Consider the following 22,630-nt stretch of genomic DNA (forward strand, 5'->3'; position numbering starts at 1 on the left):
TTTTTACTGGTATATTGAACCCATGTAAACAAAAACAGGACACGAGCCTTGTTTAAATGACAAAGAATTGTGAGCCCTGTATCTTGCTTAAAACTCTACGAATGACTCTCAAACTTTATTTGATCATTAGAAATGCTTTTCTAAAGCATTGTAAATAATAAAAACATAAATTAGAATTTGACCAAAATCGTGACTATGCCCCTTTAATTGTACAATGTTATTTATTTCTGAAAATAGCATATTTTTGTTTTTCCACCATATCTTACATCCCAGTGTAGCTCTTTTACCTATTTTTATTCACATCTTCATTTTTTAAATAAAAGTCTCATTAAATCTCTTGAGCCTTGCTTACGTTTCTTGTAAAAATTCTGGAGCATTTTGAACAATATATTTGTATTATTATAAACACTATTCAGGTAATACTGTCAAACATTCCATTATCTAAAAAAATAAGAATAGAGGTTTAATATCATATTGCTTAAAATTGCTCATATTTATGTTCAATTCCATTTTACAAACCATTGCATATGTTATGTATTTGTTATTACATGTAATACACGTAGAGTTATAAAAACAAACAGAGCTGAAATTAGATTGTTAACATTCAGAACATTTCATTAGTAAAAAAAACCTGACAAACATCTTTCCAAAACATGTTTTAACAAAGTTTTGACAAATGATTTAGTAGTCGCCTTCAAAAAATTGCCATCTTTACTAAATTTGAAAAAGCTAATTAGTCTTTCTTTTTTAAGTTTTATGCTAATTTTAATTTTATTAATTCTAAACAATGTAAATTTGTATATGATACCATGGTTCATTTCGATAAAAAATTATAGAGGGAAAAGCGATTTATGTGCAATTTGCACTTTCAGTGCAGAAAGCTCATATTAAATACATCGTAGCACCAAAAGGAGCATATAGACCCAACATTTCTGTTTTTAATTTTGGTTTAGCTATGTGTGTAGATGTTTAAAAAATACTTTAGAAAAAAACTAAAAAGACTTTTGATCGCAGGATCCAACGTCCGTATGTAAATCTTTGGTTCCTTTTAGTAACAACAATTCACGACAATTCTTTGGTTAGTATATCCTTTTTCTTATCTTTGAGGTTTGTGATAATGGATAATTCGTTAGAATTGGTCTTCAACGAAAATGTATAAATCCGCAGTATATAAAGATTATTTTAAAAGTTAATATGCAAAGTCTATTTGAATATACTGTAAACCAACTGGTATTCGCAACGATTTCATTTTGCGATGTACTTCCGATGAACTCGAGCTCGTTCGCGACGACTTATGTTTGCGAACAAGCCTTATTTAGACCTGAGTTGTTATAACAATTATGCGACAAGGACCAGTTCGTGGCGAGAAATATTCGCAACGACAAGGTTCTCACGAACCTTGTGACAATTTCTCGCACGCGACAAATAAAAGTAGGTTTACAGTAATACATACACTTGTTGTTTACATATTTACCCCACAGGTATAGCTTTTACATATTGTAGACATGTGTACATAAACATACTATTCTAAAATAATTATATAGATGTACAAGTCAACTTTAAGGTTGTTTTTTACAAAAACTCATTGTGCTTTTATGTTTACATTTTTATACTTAAAGTTTGTTTATACGTTATATTGGATTTTCTTCACTTTACCCGTGCTGTACTCTGCCACAAAGAGGTTGTCTCTGCTGTCCACACATAATCCCGATGGATACTGTAAATCACAGTTGCCAATGTAGCGGAGGAATTGTCCGTCCTGATCCAGGATGTGGATACAGTGGTTGGTACAGTCTGCTATCAGGATCCGACCTTGGCTGTCTGTTGTGATGCGGCGGGGATCAAATGGTTCCTCAGAAGAAGAGGGAAGACCAGTGTAGGAAAACCGGAGTTTTCCGTCCTGATTGACCACTGCTACCACACCAGTTCTATTGTCTGCCACGCAGATATCTAAGTTTCTGTTTTCACTAATGTCTCCAGATGAATATAGGGGATTTCCTTCGTCATCGTACTGAATACTTTGTATCTCTGTGGTGCCAGAGTAACGCACAACTTTGGTTTGTTCATAATCATCACTGTCCATGACAACCAGGAGGTCCCCAGAGGAGGCACTACAGACATTGAGAGGTTTCCACCCCTGTAGTCTGATCACTGTCTGTATCTGTGTATTCTTCACTATGTTCACAGATCCATCCCAGTAATCTGTATAAACTAGATCCCCACTCCTTGTCACTGCTACGTCCCATGGCATGTTCCCTGACTCAGTATCGATCGATTTCACGAGTTCCTCCTGGAGGTTGTAGAGACGGATGGTTTCATTATCATAATTGCACGTCCAGATTTCGTCATCACTCTGACAAGACAAACTGCATAATCCATACTCGGTGCTAATTTCTGTGATGATCTGTGGTACATCAATCAGCTGTCTTTCCTGGGGAAAGGACTCAGTAGCAGGGGAATCAACTCTGTAGCCATATTCTTCTTTTGTGAAAGATAATGTCGACAGAACACCAAACTGTTCATGAAGCTGATCTTTGCTGAAGCTCTGAGGTGTAAAACTTGGTAAAGACACTGTGAGTTCAGGTGGCATTCTTCTGAATTCATCATTCTTTGATTTGTAGGCAGAGACAAGGACGACATCTTTAGATGTGAGTAATTTCTTCATATTAGCAATACTCTTTGCGACTTCAGAAATAGTGCAAGTGATTTCTTCTTCCTGTTTACTTAGGGCAGTCATGAATTTGGATTCTATTTTATTCACATCAGATTTTAGTTTCTGGATAATGGTGTCTATTTCTCTATGCCAGACTTCTCCGTGATTGTCGATAGCTGTTGACAATTTCTGGGATTGTTTATTTAGATCAGCTTTTTGAGCTGATATATTAGCAACAATCTCTTGATATTTTGGATAAATAGATTTCTCTAGTTCCTGTAAATCGCTCTGAATTATTTCTTTCGAGTTTTCCATATTTATTAAAATTTCTAAAAATTTATGGCCATAATGTTCTTCGGAGGAAAGACATGTTGAACAAATAGGGATATCACATTTTTCACAAAAAAGTTCGCATAGCCTTGTGGAATGTTTTTGACATTTAGGAGTAGATCCCCTCTTTTCAAACGGAACCACTTTGTGTTCTTTTGATAAATCAGAGAGATGTTCCCCCACACAGGCTTTACAAAGATGTATGTGACAAATGTCACAGTACATAGGGGGAACCGGGGTCTCACAGAGATGACATCGTAACACATCTTGAGCACTTCGGCGGGGGTCCATAGTCAAAGGGACAAATGACCATAGAAGATCCTGTAAAATTCATACCTGATATCTTGATCTTTATACTCGTGATTGATTGCATGCAATTTACGTACTTTTTTGTCCAGTATCATGCATGGACTGATATGCTATATCTTTATTTACATAATGTAAAAAGTATACCCTTATCTAGAACATCCACATACCTATCAAACAAATTAGATTAGAAGTAACATGATTCAGTTTGTGAGTTGACGTATTAAAGAAATATTCAATCAAATAAAATCTGTAACTTACATAAAGAAAAAAATTACAATTCAGCTGACCCACTTTTTAAACCAAAGTGTTTATTCTATGTTTTTAATATGCAAAACGGTTTACACACTAACACTTACTTTCCTGCATTTATTATAGTCACCAAAATTTTGGGACCTCAAAGATCTAAAGTATTCTCTTAAAACCAGAAATGAATAGATTTACATTAACATTGATGTGTATCTCATTATTTTTTTTTAAATACATATTTACTGGATTATGATGTATACGATATTTCAATCGTCCCAATTACCTCAAGCGCTGCCCGAAAACCAAATGCTCTTTAGTTGTCCCCTGTCAGGGATCTCAATGTCCGAATTATAAAAATTATGTTAAAACTTTTGAAGTTTTAAAAACTTTGTCATTAAACCTTAGTAAATAGTTCATCAATAAATGTCTTAAAATTAAAATACAAACCTTAATTCAGTATTTGTGCATCAAGTGTAACTGCTAGGTGTTCCTGTTCTGGATATTTGGGGCGTGGGATCACGTGGTTAGCTACCTATGATAGTGGCAATCGCAACTTCTCAGGTCTTTTCTTCAGAGGATTCGGCTTGTTAAAAAGACCGAGAGTCTGCGATTGGTGATGATATAGAGGATATCTATATTGTGTGATTTTTTATCTGCTTTATCCAACAAGCTGAAATCGAGTATCTATTCGCGAGGCTTTAGAATCTTATGCAATTTTAGAAACTAGAACAGCAAAGTTAGCGCTAAAAATATTTGTAGCATAAAATTAACAGTCTAATGAATAGAGGAATTGTCCTTTGTCATTAAACTGAATACTTTGTTTTTCTGTGTAGCCAGAGTAACGCACAACTTTTGTGTGTTCGATATATTTGTCACTGTCCATAACACTAAGGAGGTCACCAGAAGGTGTGCATGTACTACAGACACTAATAGGTTTCCAATCCCTTAGTCTGATCACTGTCTGTATCTGTGTATTCTTAACTATGTTCACAAATCCATCATTGTAATCAGTGTAAAGTAGATCCCCACTCCTTGTCACTGCTGTGGCTGATGGTTTGTTCCCTACCTTGGATTGGACTGACGTATCTAGTTACTCTGCATGTTTTAGGGTCTCATGGCCTGACTAAAATAACTTGTCTAGATTTCATCATCATTTAGACAAGAAAAACAGCACAATCTATGCCCTGGGATTGTGTTTATTTTTGTAATGGTCCATGGTACAACAATGAGCGGTATGTCTATGGGAGAGAACTCATCACAGGGAGAATTCATTGAGTAACTATGTTCTTCTGTTTCACTTTTGATAGACACATCTGAGAGTGAACTAAAGTGTTTATGAAATTGGTTTGTTTTTGTTTTTGTTTATTTTCTAGGGATAAAACTTGTCAAAGAGATTGTGAGTATAAGAGGCAATTTTCTGAATTTAACATTCCTGGATTTGTAAGGAGAGACAAGGCTGGCATTATTGGAGTTCAGTAGCTTCTTCAGATCAGTGATATTCATTGCAATTTCAAAAATGATGCATGTTCTTTCTTCTTCCTTTTTCTTTAGAGGAGCCATGTATTTGGCTTCTATTTCTGCAAGTCAGATTTCATTTTCTGTATAATGGTGTCTGTTTCTCTGTGTAAGTTTTCTCCATTCAGATATGCATTTTGAACTGGTATGTAAGCAGCAATCTCTTGATATTTTGAAGAAGGAGATTCCCTTAATCTTGTAAATCTTTTTGTAAGACATGGTTCTTGCTTTCTTAACTTTCCAAAATGTCCATGTACATCATGAGTTTGGTGTTCCTCAAAAGAAACACAAAGTACAAATAGAAATGCCTCATTTTTCACATAAACGTTAACATATTTTTTGGGAATGTTTTGGACATTTAGTTGTAGGTCCTCACTCTTCAAAAGACGTTGTGCTCTGTGGATTCATCAAAGAGGTGTTCTCCTACACATGTTTTACACAGATGTAAGTTACAAATGTCACAGTATATGTACATAGAAGGGACTGGGTCTCACAAAGATGACACAGTAACACATCCCGGCCACTACGCCGTTTGTCCATGGTCAGACACCTTGAAGTTAGTAAGTGTAGGAGATCCTGGATAAAAAGTTACAATACATGTACTATTAAAATTCGCCGATCATTATGTATATCTTGATTTTATTTACGTTAATATACTGAACTAAATATGAATTGTCCAGTAACTGCAATAAAAGTGACAAGACGAAGTTCACATTAATCAAGTGATATTCTTAATTCTGCGTTTTAATTCAACTTTAATTTTTTCAAATTCGTAAATTTATCAGCCCTTTCATGTGTTATTAAAATAAAAATGCCATAAAATGAATAACTACAAACCTTTAACGAACCAATCATTGGAGGCGTAGGATCACGTGCTTATCTGAACGTCATACCGGCGGAGCTCTTCTTTAGTTTGAATAGACAGGGACGTACATACTAACGTTAGTATATACGTCCCTGGTACAGAGATAACAGAAATTGTGGAGATATTTAGAAAAGAGGTTAGGGTAAGTATACGACTATGATTGAAATCTATCTTATGTTATTTTGGCCCAAAAATCATAATGATTTAATTATGCATGGTTATAGTGTTTAAAAAAAATAACACTAAACTATGCAGGGAAAAGGTTCGGGGAGTATCTTGTTAACTTTTATAAGTAAATAAATAAAGAAACAATATAACAGGAAATAATTAGATATCATGGCAATTAAAAAAGTTAACAAAATACTATCCTTACCTTTTCGTTTTTGTTTAGTTAATATTACACACAAAGGTATTTATTTTCTAATTGCTATTTCGGTTCAATAGACTCTGTTCTTGGAGATACTGTGCACTCGGTCGCTACGAATTATGTTCATCGATAGGAGTAGAAACTCATTATATTTATTCATTCTTTATTTGCACAAGAAATACATCTTATGGCATATGTTGTTACATGTATTTAATAGCAATATTAAAATAATGGTGTGGTACATGTACATATACATGTAATGTTCATTGATAATGTATATAATATTAATACTGTACATCCGCAACATATTATAGTTCTTTAAACAAAACGAATAGAATGTACCCATATTCATTTAAAGCTTCAGAGATTTTCAAATTATGTGCTTCATATCCTGGTGAGCTACAATTCTCCATATAGGGTGTCTAATGAAGATAGCAGTCACCACCCTGGTAAAGGTCAGTGGACGTTAAAAAAACTCAAGCAACAGATGTAGAGCTTTGTTCTTGAGGGCAAAGCCCTCTCAACTTTACGTAAACAATTCCTACCAACCAGGTATTGTCACAAACCAAAGACATTATAAAGGGAACTGTTTACGGCATCAGACATAAAAGCATTGAAAACATTAAACTCTTTTATTTAAAACATCCAGGAGCAAGTCTGCTGTCAAGCCTTAACTATTTTAGTATTTATTATTACTCTTAGCGTAATGAATACCAATGAAAGTGATCATCAACTTTATCTATCACTTTTTGTATTACACCTATTTTTTCCTTATTTATGTTTATTGACGCATGTATTTCTTTGTTGTATAGTATTAATTATAATATATATGATTTATTAGACTGTTGATATAACTATTTAACGTAAATATGTGTAGGTTCCTGATTTACCATTGAATGTTAATGGTTTGAGAGAATAAATTGAATTGAATGAATCAATAGAGTTTGGATTATTCAACCGTATTAATAAAAGTTAATAAATAAAGAATTAACTTTGCTGAACTGCGTATTTTATTATAAAAATATAAATGCATTGTCATTGTAACAATAAAAAAAAAAATTGAGGAATAATTGTACAAATTCAAACTTCATTTTTCGTCATAACTCATGTAAATTCATTAATAAAGTACAATCGCTCTATAAACATTCTCCAATCAATAATAAATTATATCACTAATCTTATTCATCACTTATACAATCAACTGAGTATGTGAACATTGATAAACTAACATAATAAATCAAAAAATCTTAGAAAAAATAAACCTACTGTAAATCAGATCACTTGACTATGATAAAAATACGATCATAAAATTAAAACAATAAAATCTGTACATCATGGAATGGAGAACTTACAGTCTATATCTCACCACTTAACCAAGCGTTCTTGATGCAGATCACACTGACTGTTTGTCTTATTTACAGGGCAGTGAAATAGATTCAGATCACAGAGAGTTTGGACAACGTAAAAACACAAACACGATGAGATCAAAGAAAACATAACTGTTATAACAATGATTTGAACAAACACATGAATTGAAATACTACCCCCTCCCACATCATTACAATAGTGCTTTGAATTTAACAGTCATTTTGCAATACAAAAAAATATCCAGCTACAGGAAAACTGAAATTTTTATCATTTTTTTTTCATTTATGCTTTTTTTGGCACTAAGCTCACTTTAAATCTGAAGGTCTCTGTAAGGGAAAGAGACAGATGATAACAGATACTAGTATTTATAAGTCAGCGTATGAATTTCATGAGCGAATATTAGCTGTAATGAAATGGAATGGTGAACTTCCTTGGTGTAGGCTGCCTTTGTAAGGAAATGTTTGGACTAGAGGAGTTACATAGTGGTTATGAACTGTTGCTCAGGGAACTCAATATGACTTCGTTCATGTCTAAGAAACTCTGTAACAGTTTAACACTGTCTCTCAAGATGATATAGTCGCGCATGTACCTCATGGTCCGGTCGAACATATTGCGCATGCTCTCAGGAACAATGTCACGTGATTCGTATTCGATGGTGGCGCCACTGATGATGATAGCGTTGTGCACCTCACACAGAAGTCGGTAGATATGTTCCTCGTTCTCGCTGAATGTCGACAGCCAGCTTCCGTGTTCAAACGTCACCTCATCTTTTCGGATGGCCTCTAGGAACGCCGCAACGACCGAAAGATCTCGATAGGTTCTAACATATGCCAGGGTTACCTACGAAAAAAACCCATATATCTATAGTTAATTGTTCGTGACTAATTATGGATATGTTCATTTGAAGCACATGATGCAATTGAACGATGAGCTGACATACTCAGACCATTGTGACTCACACGATTTTCACGTGGAAAAAGCATATTAGATATATCAATGAAATGTTTTGGAGGAGAAGAAAGATTTATTGATATCATAAAAACAAACCATAATCATACCAATGTCCATTCATTTCAATACTTTATTTAGGGAAAATAAGAATTAACGTTGAGAGAGAGAGAGAGAGAGAGAGAGAGAGAGAGAGAGAGAGAGAGAGAGAAGGGGCACCGAGTGATAAACAAATAAGATAGACCTACATTTTTCTTGTAGATTTCCAGATCCTGGTCAGTGATGGTGGTTTGTGGGAAGTTCTCTATGTGGTGTGACTCCACGTACACCTCTAGTGACGGACTACGTATGCGCTCCTTAGACTGCAAACATTGACAATTCAATACATTAAAAAGGAAAGAGGCATTCAAGTATATATGAGTGTTGATTAGATGTCACTTTGATCTATGTTTAATTCTTAATTGAATATGTTATTTGTTCATTCATTTATTTATTCAATAATTCATTATTTTTTTTATTTATTTATGCTGTGTATTGAATTTGTTTTTTGAGGAAGTAGTGCCCCTTGCTGGTTCCATAATACACTGGGTCTGATAACCAATTAAGCAAATATTGTTATAGCCGTAAGTGGTCGCCGATAATAAAACAGGCTAAAAATAAACAACAGATCGAGAACGGTTCTGAAAGTATTTCCCATATTTTGTTTCGATCGATATGTATCGGATGAAGATATCAAAATAAAAATAAACGTGTCTACATATTAAGCAAGAATTAGACCCCAATCACTTGACTTTATAGTACTGTTTCTTAGGTTCGTAATTCAATATCGTAATAAGAAACAAACTTTACTCTCCTATTTGCAAAATAGGGGATATATTTTTTTTTTCCTTACGAGAAAAATAAATAACGCTTTAGCTAGGTGCCTGTGCATAAGACGTGTATTTTTAATTAATATGAATTCACCAAAAGCCAAAAATTACATCCTTTCGTGAATGAAAAAAATGTTTTAACAGTTTATGAATCTATGACAGAAAAACGACCCACTTACCATCTTTGTCTGCAGATTGTTTGCTATATCCTTAGCGGCCAACAGTTTTTCTTCTATTCTCTGAATTTTTTCGAACTCCGAAACGTCAGGAAATGTGAAATCTCCTAAACTGAAATTCCTCGTTGCGTTGCAGGGGTTGGTCCATCTAGCGGGGGCATCAGGCGAGGACAGAGGGGCCGCCCCAGCAGTATTGTTTTCTGTTAACGAAATTTTGAATAAATTTCTCTCTTTACCACCATTTATCAATTAAAATTATTGCTAGAAAAATTCACTCGCTCTAGCTTATAGGTATCACAAATCACCAAAATTATCAAACAAATGGTTCCTTTGTATGGTTATTGCATTCATAATGCCATAAATCCTCTTTGTTTAACGACCTTACTACATTTATTTGTGATTTACACAATTCACGAGTGATTTTCAAGCAAAAACTTTTAATTGGCGAATTAATTAATTAAATAATGCATTTGATTTATGCACATTGCCTTTTTTTTTTAAGAAAAATCAAATGAATTAAGCGTGCATGCTTAAAATGAAATACTGAAACATACTGTTTCGGCTATGATCGGTCAGTAGAAGGGTTAGTGCTATACCTAAAGTCAAAATGGCGAACAGAATTAGTACAACGGTGTGACTGCGCTTCATTTCGATTCTCTTGTTCATATTGCTCACTAGCATTTGATGCCATTTTTGCTGGTAGTTATAGTTTTATAGTTTCTTTACTTTGGAATATCGTCAATTTTGATTTCAGTTTTGAACTTGGAGAAAAATGATGCAGCTTTGCTCACAGACCAATGATCGCAGTCTGAAAAGTTTTACAGTTTATAATTAGCATGCGACAAAAACCGATTCTATTTTTAGAATGCATATCGTCCACATAATGCAATACGAAACAGTTCTATCAGCTTGTTAAAGACTGTGTATAGAAATCTTGAAATAGAATTAAAACAACAATTAAGAATTATTTTTAAGTTTAACAACTTTGGATGCATTAAATTGATTGGTAAGAGCGCATATCCCTCTCTATTCAAGCATACACGCACACGTGTACAAAACTAAAACTAAATCTCTCTCTCTCTCTCTCTCTCTCTCTCTCTCTCTCTCTCTCTCTCTCTCTCTCTCTCTCTGAATTGAACATATTTTATTGATTAAATCCAATGGATAAGACACAAGTTCTAAAACTTAGTCTTCTCTTATTAATGAAATTTTTATAAATATTGCCAGTAATAACGTTAGATATGAATACACATAAATATACATGAATAAACAATCTACTACATATATAATATCCCCTTATAAATACAGACATTTTTTGAAAAACGACTCTCTCTCTCTCTCTCTCTCTCTCTCTCTCTGCATATTTGCAGACAACACTTATGAAAATGTGCCTACGCCCCTAACCTCAATATTGTTTGTTTACAAGGTTCATTAATGTCACTATATATGTAGACATTTTTTTTGAGTGGTAATGATCATGCAGTGTTAGGTTGACAAGGAATGCTGTAGATCAAACTGTTAAATATTGTCAGGGAAAGGACAAGGAGGGGTCCCTGCTTTTCAATATCATTTTAAAATATTAATCACTTCAAATATATTAAATAGCAAATCTAATTCAATTATTTACATGATTACTTTACATGATCATTTACAATCTAAACGATGGATATTATGAAAAGGTGGTGGTGAGGCAACACATAACGTATATAATTCATTGACACCCCCCCCCCCCCAGCCCACCCTTTCAAAGATGTACATAATTTATTGACCCCCCACCCCACCCTATCCAAGCCGTAGATAATTCATTGACCCCCCCAACCCCACCCCACCCCACTCCACCCTCTCTAAGCCGTACATAATTCATTGACCCCCACCCTCTCTAAGCCGTACATAATTTATTGACCCCCCAACCCCCAACCTCACCCTCTCTAAGCCGTACATAATTTATTGACCCCCACCCCGCCCTCTCTTAGCCGTACATAATTCATTGACCCCCACCCTCTCTAAGCCGTACATAATTTATTGACCCCCCATCCCACCCTCTCTAAGCCGTACATAATTCATTGACACCCCCCCCCCCACCCTCTCTAAGCCGTACATCATTCATTGAACCCCCCCCCCCTTTCTAAGCCGTACAAAATTCATTGAACCCCCACCCACCCCAATCTCTCTAAGCCTTACATAATCCAGTGACCCCTCCCCCTTCCACCAAGCATGTTACGACAGTGTTGGTACTTTCAAACTCCGGATTCGAAAATAACATTCTAATTACAGTAATTATTGCACTGAACAGTAATTATTGTATGAAGTCTAAATATAGATGAGTTGATAAATCTATAAACTACATTTTTATCCAATGATATTTTGGATGTAGGGATGTTGACAATTAGCACTATATAGGACATCCTTTAAGCTACCGTAAGAGGACTTGAATCGGCGACATCCCTTGCTTATCCTTGTATCCTTGACTGTACGACCATGCATCACCAAAATACCGGCCCGCTGTTTATATTCATACATGCATTGCATGCTCGGATCCAGACCTTTTCCCATGGGTTGGAGAAATAATTTTTCTTTTCGGGCGGAGGATGGGGGGGGGGGGTGTCAATGCCTGTTAATTTACTATATGAATTAATTACGTTTGAAACTTCCTTGGAATGGGAGGGGGGTCCAGAGCCCCCTTTCCCCTATAGGTCCCTGCATGAATACTAATTATTTCATGAATGCATGGATCACATGGACATTAGTTCATGAAAGCTGCAATCGCTACCAAGATAATATGAGTATATGAATTACCTTTACTCCATTTTTTCAATTATCATTTTTTTTTGGGGGGGGGGGGGGTTATTCTCTGATAATTGTTTTAGATGGGGCAGATTTATGGTGGGGTTTTAATATTCTACGTTTTATCAATGTTTATTTGATTCGTGTATAACTTAGGTTTATATATCGTACTTAAGGGGATATATATGGACAGAGAAGTGTTAACGTTCTGTAGACCCCTTTTACTGAAACTGATAACTTCATTAGAGTTTTATTTTATAAGTGTTCATGTTAATGTTAAAAACCAAAAATAAACGCGTCAGAGTTGGTGTTCATAGGTCCAAGTCTTGCAGCTTTGATACCGGGTCTGCTTACTAATTACAAATATATTTTATATTAATAAAGCACGCAACGTGCATCCAAATGTCGCTCGATCCTTTTTTTTTTTTTTTGGACAAAATATTCTTCGATTGTATCGGGTAAAAATTGATTGGTTAACGTTGGGAAAAATAAATGATTGAGAGTTTCACTCGATGGTAATTACCGCGGCTAGCTCCCGTCCCTCAAGACATCGGAGGGAGAAAAAATTTCCAAGGAACGCGATTGGCTAATGCATGCCCCCCCCCCCTTCTCCCCCTTCCACGGGTTGATATTTTATTTTATAGACAGTTTCACAATTGTTTTACTATCGGAAGTACCTCGGTTACTGTCAATACATGATATGAGAAATTCAAGGTACTCTACTTTCGTTTTGTGTCATTGAAAAGGATTATATTTTCTGAAAACGGCGGTCCTTTGTAATAACTAGAATGAGTCAGAGGAATGTACCCCAAGGCCAAATATTCCACGTGGGCTGCGATTGAGGGTTAATTCTCCTCTAATGTTATTATTGACAACAATCGTAAAAAAAATATGTATGAATGCGCACAAAAATACTGAAATAAAAAGTTCCCAACCAAACTAACCGTAAATTGTTTACAATATGCACCCCCATGCATCCATTGGGACTCTTTATGGAGTTTCCGTTCACACAGAATACTATATGGTTGTCAAAATAAGGCTGCCGTTTCTTTCAATTATTTTACGATGTAATAGATATCACAAATGATGTGTGTAATTAAATTGGATTCTTCATAATACATCCAACCAATATCCTTATGAATTAAAAACACAGTTATATCAATAACAAACAAAACACCAAAAACCAATTTATTAAACAAAAATAAGAATGTAGTTCTTTGTTAACTTAAATGACGTGATAAACAATGAAATTAACTGTTGTACAAAAATCAATTTTATGATTATTATTATCCATGCTAAAAAATAATTGAACTGCATCATAAAACATTTCATACCTATTTAAATGTATTTTTAGATAAATTTTTCATTTATAGTTATGTATGTTAGCAATAGAGGAAATCTATAAAACTTCTCTGTAAAGGAGAGATTAAATCGTGTATACACAGGGCTATAGATGCAGATGCTGATGCAGACCATTTCACCCAAAACTGATAATTTTAATTAATTTAAAAAAATGTACAATCTGTGATGATACATGTATAATTAAAATTAATGTTATCATTAACGTATATAAGCTTGACAATTTTTTCAAAATTTTTATCTCACATGAAAATTAAATATAGGACATATTTTCAAAAGATTTTCTGAGGGAGGGCGGCGGGACACGTGCATGTATTATAAGTATAAGCATGGGTATTGATATGAAACCGATCACGTTGACAGAAGTTGTTTGGGAGAGAGAATAGAAATTAAAAATAGAATAATCAGGTTTCCAAGTAGGAACAGATATAGCTGCACAAGCCACTGATACAATCACTACTTAACTGAAATATAACAACAGTATAATGCTTAAATAGATATCAAGCTCACGACGGCTGCCTTCTATTTTATTTGATTCATAGACCGATATAACTAACTTGAAATTAATCTACCGTTGTAAATAGAAAATAATTGAAAATGCTTAAAAACTCTTACATTCGTCGCAAAAAAAAATGTCTTTGCTGTTCCTGGAGATAGCAGATTCGGAGATATTGTCAGTTTGTTACCTAAGCTAGCCCTTGGTTATGTACCCCCAGCCCCCTACCCCCCCCCCCCCCCCACAATTTACTGGTATGCTATAGCCGTGCATGGTCAAATGGATCATTCTATACTTTATCGAAGTCATCTCTGATATTGTCTGCATTCACTGTATTCTATTTTCCTTTTTGAATATATACGATATATATATATATATATATATATATATATATATATATATATATATATATATATATATATATATATATATGCTAGATCGATTGTATTTTCTAAAAATGAATCCTCTATTGAGATAAATACAAATGAGATGTACATGTACATAAACCACTTTAATGACTACATAGTATACGCACATTGTTGATATGTTTTGACATACTGATGTACATTTGCCCGGCTGTTACAAGTTCATGTATGCATGTGTATGGACTATTTTTATATGTAGAATCTCTCTTTTAGACATTTCTATCTAATGTCTGTAATCTTATTGGTTCACTTTGTCAGTTGACAATGATTATATTCTTTAAAAAATGTATATTTTTATCTATGAATTCCTATATTCATAATAAAGAGAACATTAATTCCAAAATTAAATGAAATTCATCTTCAACATCCAAATGAAAACAAATGCTGTATTCTCAGAGGCTCTCTGGTAGTATTCTTGATTTAGCGATCATCAATTGTAGACAAAAAGCCGTTCATGATTTATACATTTTTATAATTTTACTTATCACACACTAATCATATAAACTATATGTATAATGATCAATAATGCATACTGTAGATTTAGTATACATTTACATATGTGTGTTAGTTTTTTCTTCATTTTTTTACGATGCATTTGAAATGCTATCTTGTTTTGGGAAAGGGGGTGATCAAATATTCATTTGGAGATGTTCAAAGGGGGATTTCAAAGTGGGACTCTCTATAATATGTATTATATAATACTGCATAAACGCATCACATTACATCATCATGAATTTCTATATTTCATGAAAGTCTATATTCTGCATAGTGAAAATTAAAAATAGACTAAATAAAAATAAAATAACAATGGTAAACAGATGTGCGAGTCACTAAAATAAAAGCCAATCAAAGAAGGGGACAGTCCAGTCTTCGGAACGTGTGTCCGATCTACAAATATTAATACTGAGTAGATAAAAATAGACTCAGTGTCAATATGACCTGGTCACATACGACAGAATAATTTAGACAATGGTAATATGTCACTTGAGTGACTTAGGTGACCAAAAATATACAAGACCAATGTGATTCAATTCGATTTTAAAACAACTGTAGTGTTTGCAGTTTCTTTCAGTCATTTTATGATAAAATAAAGATTACAGATGTTGGATAAAAATAGAGTAAAATCACAAAATAGCAACCACCCAAAAAATTATCGTCTAAAATTAAATATTCTTCGTTGACTTAAATTACCTGAATTATAAATTTTAGTATAATATTCCTTTTTTCTCATTTTATATCTATTTACATACGATTTTGAAAGTGAACGTTGTTAAAAGCTATGTTTGCCCGCATTAAGATTGACTTAACCTTTTCTATGAAGAAATATCATTTAATTTGTCGCTATATATGCTTACATAAATCTATCACCTTTTTTTCTCAAATTATTCCACATGCAAATGAATATAATTATTAAATGCCAAATTAATAAAACAAAAAATTGAGAAACAAAAAAAAATAAAAAAAATAAAATGATAATCGCCTGACAGCATATAATTATTTAACCAAACAGTAAAAAATGAGCAGTCCTTGATGGCGTATCTAGAATTAATTTTACTAAAGAAGCACAAAAGCTGAATCTTTTATTTTAAAATTTGTATTTTCACATGGAAAATTTTCAAAGAAGAAGACTTATATACACAATGCCTATTATTTAATCCATTTTTGTTCGCTTAAATATTATTTAAATTAAATTAGATCTTTAAAGGGTTTTTGTAAAAGTTGGTAGTCTATGACTAATAACAATGCTAATTATCTGCAACCAATCGCTTTGACAGAAGAGTCTATTTTGGGTTGTTCGGGAGAGAGTAGAAATTAAGAACAGAATAACCAGGTTTCCAAGTAGAAATATATGGTCACTGACAGAATCACTTATTATTATCTTATGCGGACAGTTTGGATTTTCCAAATGTTTGTCTTGCTAGCCGATAAAGCGTGGCTGCCATTTTTCTTTATTTTCGTCAAATATTGATATATATACACATATGTACATGTACATATTCCTTTATTTCCTTTTAAATCTATGAGACAGGTTATATTTTCTATAAACGGGCTTGCTCCAGCTGAGATCCAAGTGAGATATTAAATGGATTATTTTATAAGGCGAAACTTAAAATAACATATATAAAACAATAATATTTTTAACACTCTATGTTGTATTCCTATAAATATTACAGCGTGAATGCGTTTATTTAACTTTTCTGAAGTATGATTTTATTTGATTGTTCAGATGGATTTAAACGTTTTATTTAAAAAAAATGTTGTTTTTCTTTTATTAAGATGGTAAACTCTATTTTGCTTTTATTTTTTTTTCTATAAGTTACTAAGATGATCAAGAATGTGTACTATAAAGAATTAGTACATGTTTACAGAATAGTGTTAGTTTATTTTTTATTTTTTTTTAACAATGCATAGATTTGGAATTGGAATAACTAGTTTGTTTCCGAAAGGGGTAAGGTCACCTAGGAGTCTTCATGTTTTTAATTATTTGGGGATGTTCAAAGGTGGATTTTGAAAATGGGCTTTGTAATATATATATATACATTACATAACATAATTACTGAAACCGATCACTTCAACAAATTTTTTGTATTTTGCATGCTTATGCAGAAGGAACTGAAGAATTAAAAATAGAATTATCAACGTTCCAAGACTTTGGTATAGAAATGTGCTAGTCACTAAAATAAAAGCCAATCAAAGAAGGAGACAGTCCAATACTTTGGGACGTGTGTCCCATCTACAAATATCAATGCCGAGTATATAAAAATAGACCGGGTGTCAATATGACCTGGTCACCTACGACAAAGAGGCTTATTTATAAAACACTCACAGTGCAAATTTTCCTTTATCGTCGAATGTTTGGTTAAAACCTGACCTAAATAGCATTTAAGATATCTGAATGGAGAGACCCTTTTAAACTAATTTTTTAGATATATAATTATTTAAAAACCTCTATATGGCAATATGTCACCTGAATGACCTAGGTGACCTAGAAATATATATGTGGTTCAATTCTGTGTACAAAAATGATTTTAAAATATCTCGATATAGAATAATAGTGAATTTTATCTAATTGTACAATTATTAACCTAAACCTTCTCTGCGAGTAAAACATCTATGTATACATGATGCTATTAATTTTTACGATATTGTCGATTTTTAAAAATATATTCCACACCTAAATGAGTATTTTCATTAAAAACAAATAAAAATTAAACATAAGTTTATACATATATATAAGAGAAACATAAGTAATTTAAACAATTATCGTCTGGCAAGCCAATGATAAAAAAATAAAAATGAGGAATCTTGAGCTTTGAGGGGAATTTAGAATTAATATAATCATCTAAGAAACATAAAAGCTCACATGGAAAGTGAATATTCAAATTATAAACTTATAATTGTAGGCAATGCCTATTGTCCAGTTCATTTCTGGTTTTTTTTATATTTTGTTTGTTTGTTTGTTTTGTTTTATTGGTACAAAATAGTGTTTGAAGATTAAATATTCACAGGTTTAGATTTTTCAAGGTGGTGTTGAGCGTTCTTTGACTGTGTTTATACATAGAGTGTTGGTGGTCTGAAACCAATCATCTTGACAGAAGACTCTATTTTTGGGTTATTCAGGAGAGAGTAAAAATAGAATGGTCAGATTTCCAAGTCGGAATAAATAGCTAATGCTGTACATGTCACTTATATAATTACTAATTAACTGACGTGAAGAGTTCAGATTTTCCAATATTTGTCTAGCTTTAGACAGTCAACAACAAGCTCATTAAAAGTGCAATTTTCATTTTCGTCAAATAGCGGTCTATCTATCTATAAATATATATACAATGTGTATATATTTATAAAAGACCGATATACATGTAACTAGAAACCTTCGTACAGACAGTTAATAGAAAATAGTCGAACAAGATGTAATTCATCTATATAAATTTCGTCCCAAAAAAAATTCCAAACATTCTAGCTCGTTCCCATGGAAATATATCAGGATGAGGACAGTTGTTGGAATGTTATCTAAGCTCAACGTACACCACCACCACCCACCCCCCTCCCCATATTTACAGCACGTTTTTCATAATAATCACCTCTGATATTGCCTGAATTCCTGGTACTCTACTTTCTTTTTGAATCAATAAGAATTATATTTTCTAAAAACGGGCCTGCTCCTGAGATACAAATAAGATATATATATATATATATATATATATATATATATATATATATATATATATATATATATATATATATATACATATATACATATATATATATATATATATATATATATATATATATATATATATATATATATATATATATATATATATATATATAAAGATCACGAATTGTATTAGGGTGAAATTAACTCATTTAATTTAGTTAAGTATCCAAATATTTATAAAATTTTATGTTGTATTCCTGTATTCCTGTTAATGCTTTTATTATTTATTATAACTTTTCTGAAGTATGATTCCACAGTGATTGTTCAGACGGTATAATACGTTTATAAAATTATTATTTCTACACGTATATTTCTGTACCTGTTCTTACCATTTAGATTGGAAATCTATATTTTGTTCATAGAAGATGGTTTAGGTGTTTAGAACTTGATGCTTATTAATAATGCATAATAAATTATCTAATGAAATATGTCAAGAATGGTCAAATTTACAAACATAATTTTCATTTTTGTCTTTGCAGCAGGTGAAAAAGCTATTAAAGACTTATAGTGCATTAAACAATTTTTCTTACCATACACAAGAATTAATAGGTTGGTCAAGAATGTGTATTATAGATTAAGTTTAGATTTACTTTACATATTCGTGATTGTTTATTTCTCATTGCAACATAGCATATTTTCGGACAATGGATCTGGAATACTAAGATTGTTTACCGCTGGATCGGAGGGGGGGGGGGGGGTGTCATATAAAGGTCTTTAAATTTTTATGTCGGGATGTTCAAAGAGGGGTTTTTTGAATGGGCTCTGTAAAAATATATACGTTATACATGCGCTTATAATTATTACTGAAACAAATCACATCAGCGAAATTTCTGTATTTTGCATGCTTATGCAGGAGAAAGTGAAAAATCAAAAATAGAATTATCAAAGTTCCAAGACATGGATATAGACATGCATGTGCTAGTCACTAAAATAAAAGCCAATCAAAGAAGGAGACAGTCCAATACTTTGGGACGTGTGTCCCATCTACAAATATCAATGCTGAGTAGGCAAAAATAGATTATTATTAATTTAATTATCTGGTCACATACAACAACGAAGCTTATTTCACCTACAATGTAGGTTTTCCTTTCTCGTCGAATGTTTGGTTAAAACCTAAACTTATTTTATTTTTAGATATTTAAACGGTCAGAAACTGACAGTGTGTAATTAATTTAAAATAAATAATTGAAACAAAAGCTGGTATTCTTACAGATCGTCGCAGGAAATTCCAAAGACTCCGACTCCCCGTCCCGGAAGATTTAAGGGCAGAGAAATATTTCCCAGTGACTCGATTGGTTATAACCACGCCGCGGGGTCACACGCCGCGGGGTCAGCCCCACCCCCTCGTTCTGCCTTCTATGTTCGGTGTCATGTTTCTATCGGAACCACCTCTTAGGTACTTTACTGTATAGGGTATAGGGCTTGGCAATTTCACGGTACTCTATTTTCGATTCAATGTTTTCTGAAAAAGGGGCTTCATATCTTATCTACTTGCATGATTTGAATGAATCGTGGATTTACAATTCAATCATCAAAATCTGTCATTAGTTTATATGCAATTTGAAAAGCATAAAAGTATATGTTATCTCAATTCCTACTCGAAAATAATATATTTACATCTATCAATATGTACTGCACCTCCGAGGCAAAGCAGATATGAAAACATACATAAAGGCGCGGATTTAGGAATTTTACCCATTGAGGAGGAGGGGAAGATAATGTTTTTATCTAGGCCTACATTTTATTTTATAGCAGCTTTATCATTTTAATTCATGATGTCCGGATTTTTCCGGGGGGGGGGGGGGGTCCATCCCCTCCCTGACACCCCCTCAACCCGCCCGTGGGTATCTATCGATAAAGTGTATATATCAGCGGCAGTGATTGACTCTTAGATTATGTATTGAAAAACACATACACGCCAAAAAAGAAGGATCAATTTTTTTTTAATACATTTTTTATTACATGGACATAATATTTTTTTCATTATATATATAACCGTACGGTTATCCGTGCCAAGGATCCGTTGCATCTCATCCTGGGGGGGGGGGGGGGGGGTGAACAGAAGGATCTTGATTTTTATTTATATAGACAGCGTCGGCTATGAAAGTTGGTAACGTTTAGAAACCGATAAGTTTTACTGGGAGAAAGTGGAAATCAAAATAAGAGTCATCAAAGTTACATTAAATTCACGATCTTATGTACGTGTATCTTTCATATATATAGTAACCAATCAATGGAGGAGATGTAAAGGTCAAGTTGTCACAATAATAACGTGAACGTTCGATCTATAAAATGTTCTTTTTTAAAAAAAAAAAAATTAAGCTGACTATCGATACATGTAAGTACCACACGCTGGTCTTACTCTACATGGTTTGTGAGTCAACTTACGCAAACCAATTTTTTTTCATTTCTCCGACAAACATTTGTTTAATTAATACTATTCAAAATCATACTTTCATTATTATAAGTCTCGCTTGTATGAAAATTAATGATTACAAAACTAATCTGATATTTTAACTTTTACAGATCGTTGCATGAAATTTCGAGTTTACTAGATCGCGTCCCTTGAGATAAAGGGGCGAAAAAACGCGACTCCTCCCCCTCCCCGCCACCTTTTCTTTTCTTCTCTTTTCCCACCCTATAGTCTGTTTCATAATTGGTGCTTCGATCGAAATGAACTCGGCTATATTACATGTATGTCAACATCGATACCCTTACTTTCGTTTTGGATATTCAAAACAAACTATATTTTCTGAAAAAGACCCTGCTCGGGATAAACTACAATGCGTCACAGGAAACTACCCCAAGACTAGATTTTCAAGGTGGGTCGAAATTGAGGGTAAAGCTTCTTGCAACTTATATTATAGCGTTGCACCCCTCATCAACCGGAAAAAAATATATTGTCAAATTGGATTTAGCCTACCGATGACGGATATATATATATATATATATATATATATATATATATATATATATATATATATATATATATATATATATATATATATATATATATATATATATATATATATATATATATATATATGTATATATATATATACACAAAATTTAATTTTAATTAAGACTTAACTCCTACGATATATATATATATATATATATATATACACACAAAATTTAATTTTAATTAAGACTTAACTCCTACGATATATATATATATATATATATATATATATATATATATATATATATATATATATATATACACACAAAATTTAATTTTAATTAAGACTTAACTCCTACGCTAATGTTCAAAGTTTCATTGTGAGGCACGATTCCGTCACAGCATTTTTTTCTTCTAAAAATTCGATTAAAAAAGATGAGCCATTTTCCCACTTGCAGTCCGCTTAATATACATTTGATGCGCTATTCTTCCCTTATTTTGATTAATGAACAAAAACATTATAAAATTAATACTAAAAAATTGATTGATATGTTCCGCATTCAACGGAACTGAAACCGGTATGAACATTGATATCAGGATGCAATTAATAAACAAAATTCATCTTCATTGCTTCTTCCGCAATTTTAAAAATATTTATTTATAAAATCCATACTTTTAATTTGCGTGGTTAATTGCATTTTTTTAAAGTTCCATTTGAAAATCGAACTTTCAATTATTAATCCAGAATATTTTTCAGGATTGAGCAGCGTATTGGAAGGCGCTCAAAATTGGGGAG

At 32.9% G+C, this 22,630-nt stretch overlaps 2 protein-coding genes across 3 annotated transcripts; both read right to left on the reverse strand.

The window, feature by feature from the left end:
* Positions 1 to 1,455: 1,455 nt before the first annotated feature.
* LOC128181890 (uncharacterized) lies at positions 1,456 to 4,444 on the reverse strand. The gene is made up of 2 exons (XM_052850455.1): positions 3,986 to 4,444; positions 1,456 to 3,304 (listed from the first exon to the last, which is right to left on the reverse strand). The coding sequence occupies exon 2, from the start codon at positions 3,272 to 3,274 to the stop codon at positions 1,625 to 1,627; it is 1,650 nt and encodes a 549-aa protein (XP_052706415.1). The 5' UTR covers positions 3,275 to 3,304; positions 3,986 to 4,444; the 3' UTR covers positions 1,456 to 1,624.
* A 2,117-nt stretch (positions 4,445 to 6,561) lies between these two features.
* LOC128181896 (uncharacterized) lies at positions 6,562 to 10,574 on the reverse strand. Of its 2 annotated transcripts, none has more exons than XM_052850461.1 (4): positions 10,201 to 10,574; positions 9,650 to 9,846; positions 8,850 to 8,963; positions 6,562 to 8,493 (listed from the first exon to the last, which is right to left on the reverse strand). In XM_052850461.1, the coding sequence occupies exons 1-4, from the start codon at positions 10,325 to 10,327 to the stop codon at positions 8,140 to 8,142; spliced, it is 792 nt and encodes a 263-aa protein (XP_052706421.1). In that variant the 5' UTR covers positions 10,328 to 10,574; the 3' UTR covers positions 6,562 to 8,139. The 2 variants fall into 2 exon arrangements, with proteins under 2 accessions (XP_052706421.1, XP_052706422.1); XM_052850462.1 differs by having other exon boundaries at positions 6,563 to 8,493; positions 10,243 to 10,571.
* Between the last annotated feature and the right edge of the window lie 12,056 nt (positions 10,575 to 22,630).

Source organism: Crassostrea angulata, chromosome 4 (assembly GCF_025612915.1).
Source record: "Crassostrea angulata isolate pt1a10 chromosome 4, ASM2561291v2, whole genome shotgun sequence".
Classification (NCBI taxonomy): Eukaryota; Metazoa; Mollusca; class Bivalvia; order Ostreida; family Ostreidae; genus Magallana; species Magallana angulata.

Coding starts and splice junctions, on each gene's coding strand:
- LOC128181890 (XM_052850455.1), bottom strand. CDS start 3,274: ATGGACCCCCGCCGAAGTGCTCAAGATGTGTTACGATGTCATCTCTGT.
- LOC128181896 (XM_052850461.1), bottom strand. CDS start 10,327: ATGCTAGTGAGCAATATGAACAAGAGAATCGAAATGAAGCGCAGTCAC. Junction 9,847..10,200: donor GACCGATCATAGCCGAAACA/GTATGTTTCAGT, acceptor TTTCGTTAACAG/AAAACAATACTGCTGGGGCG. Junction 8,494..8,849: donor TGGAAATCTACAAGAAAAAT/GTAGGTCTATCT, acceptor TTTTTTTCGTAG/GTAACCCTGGCATATGTTAG.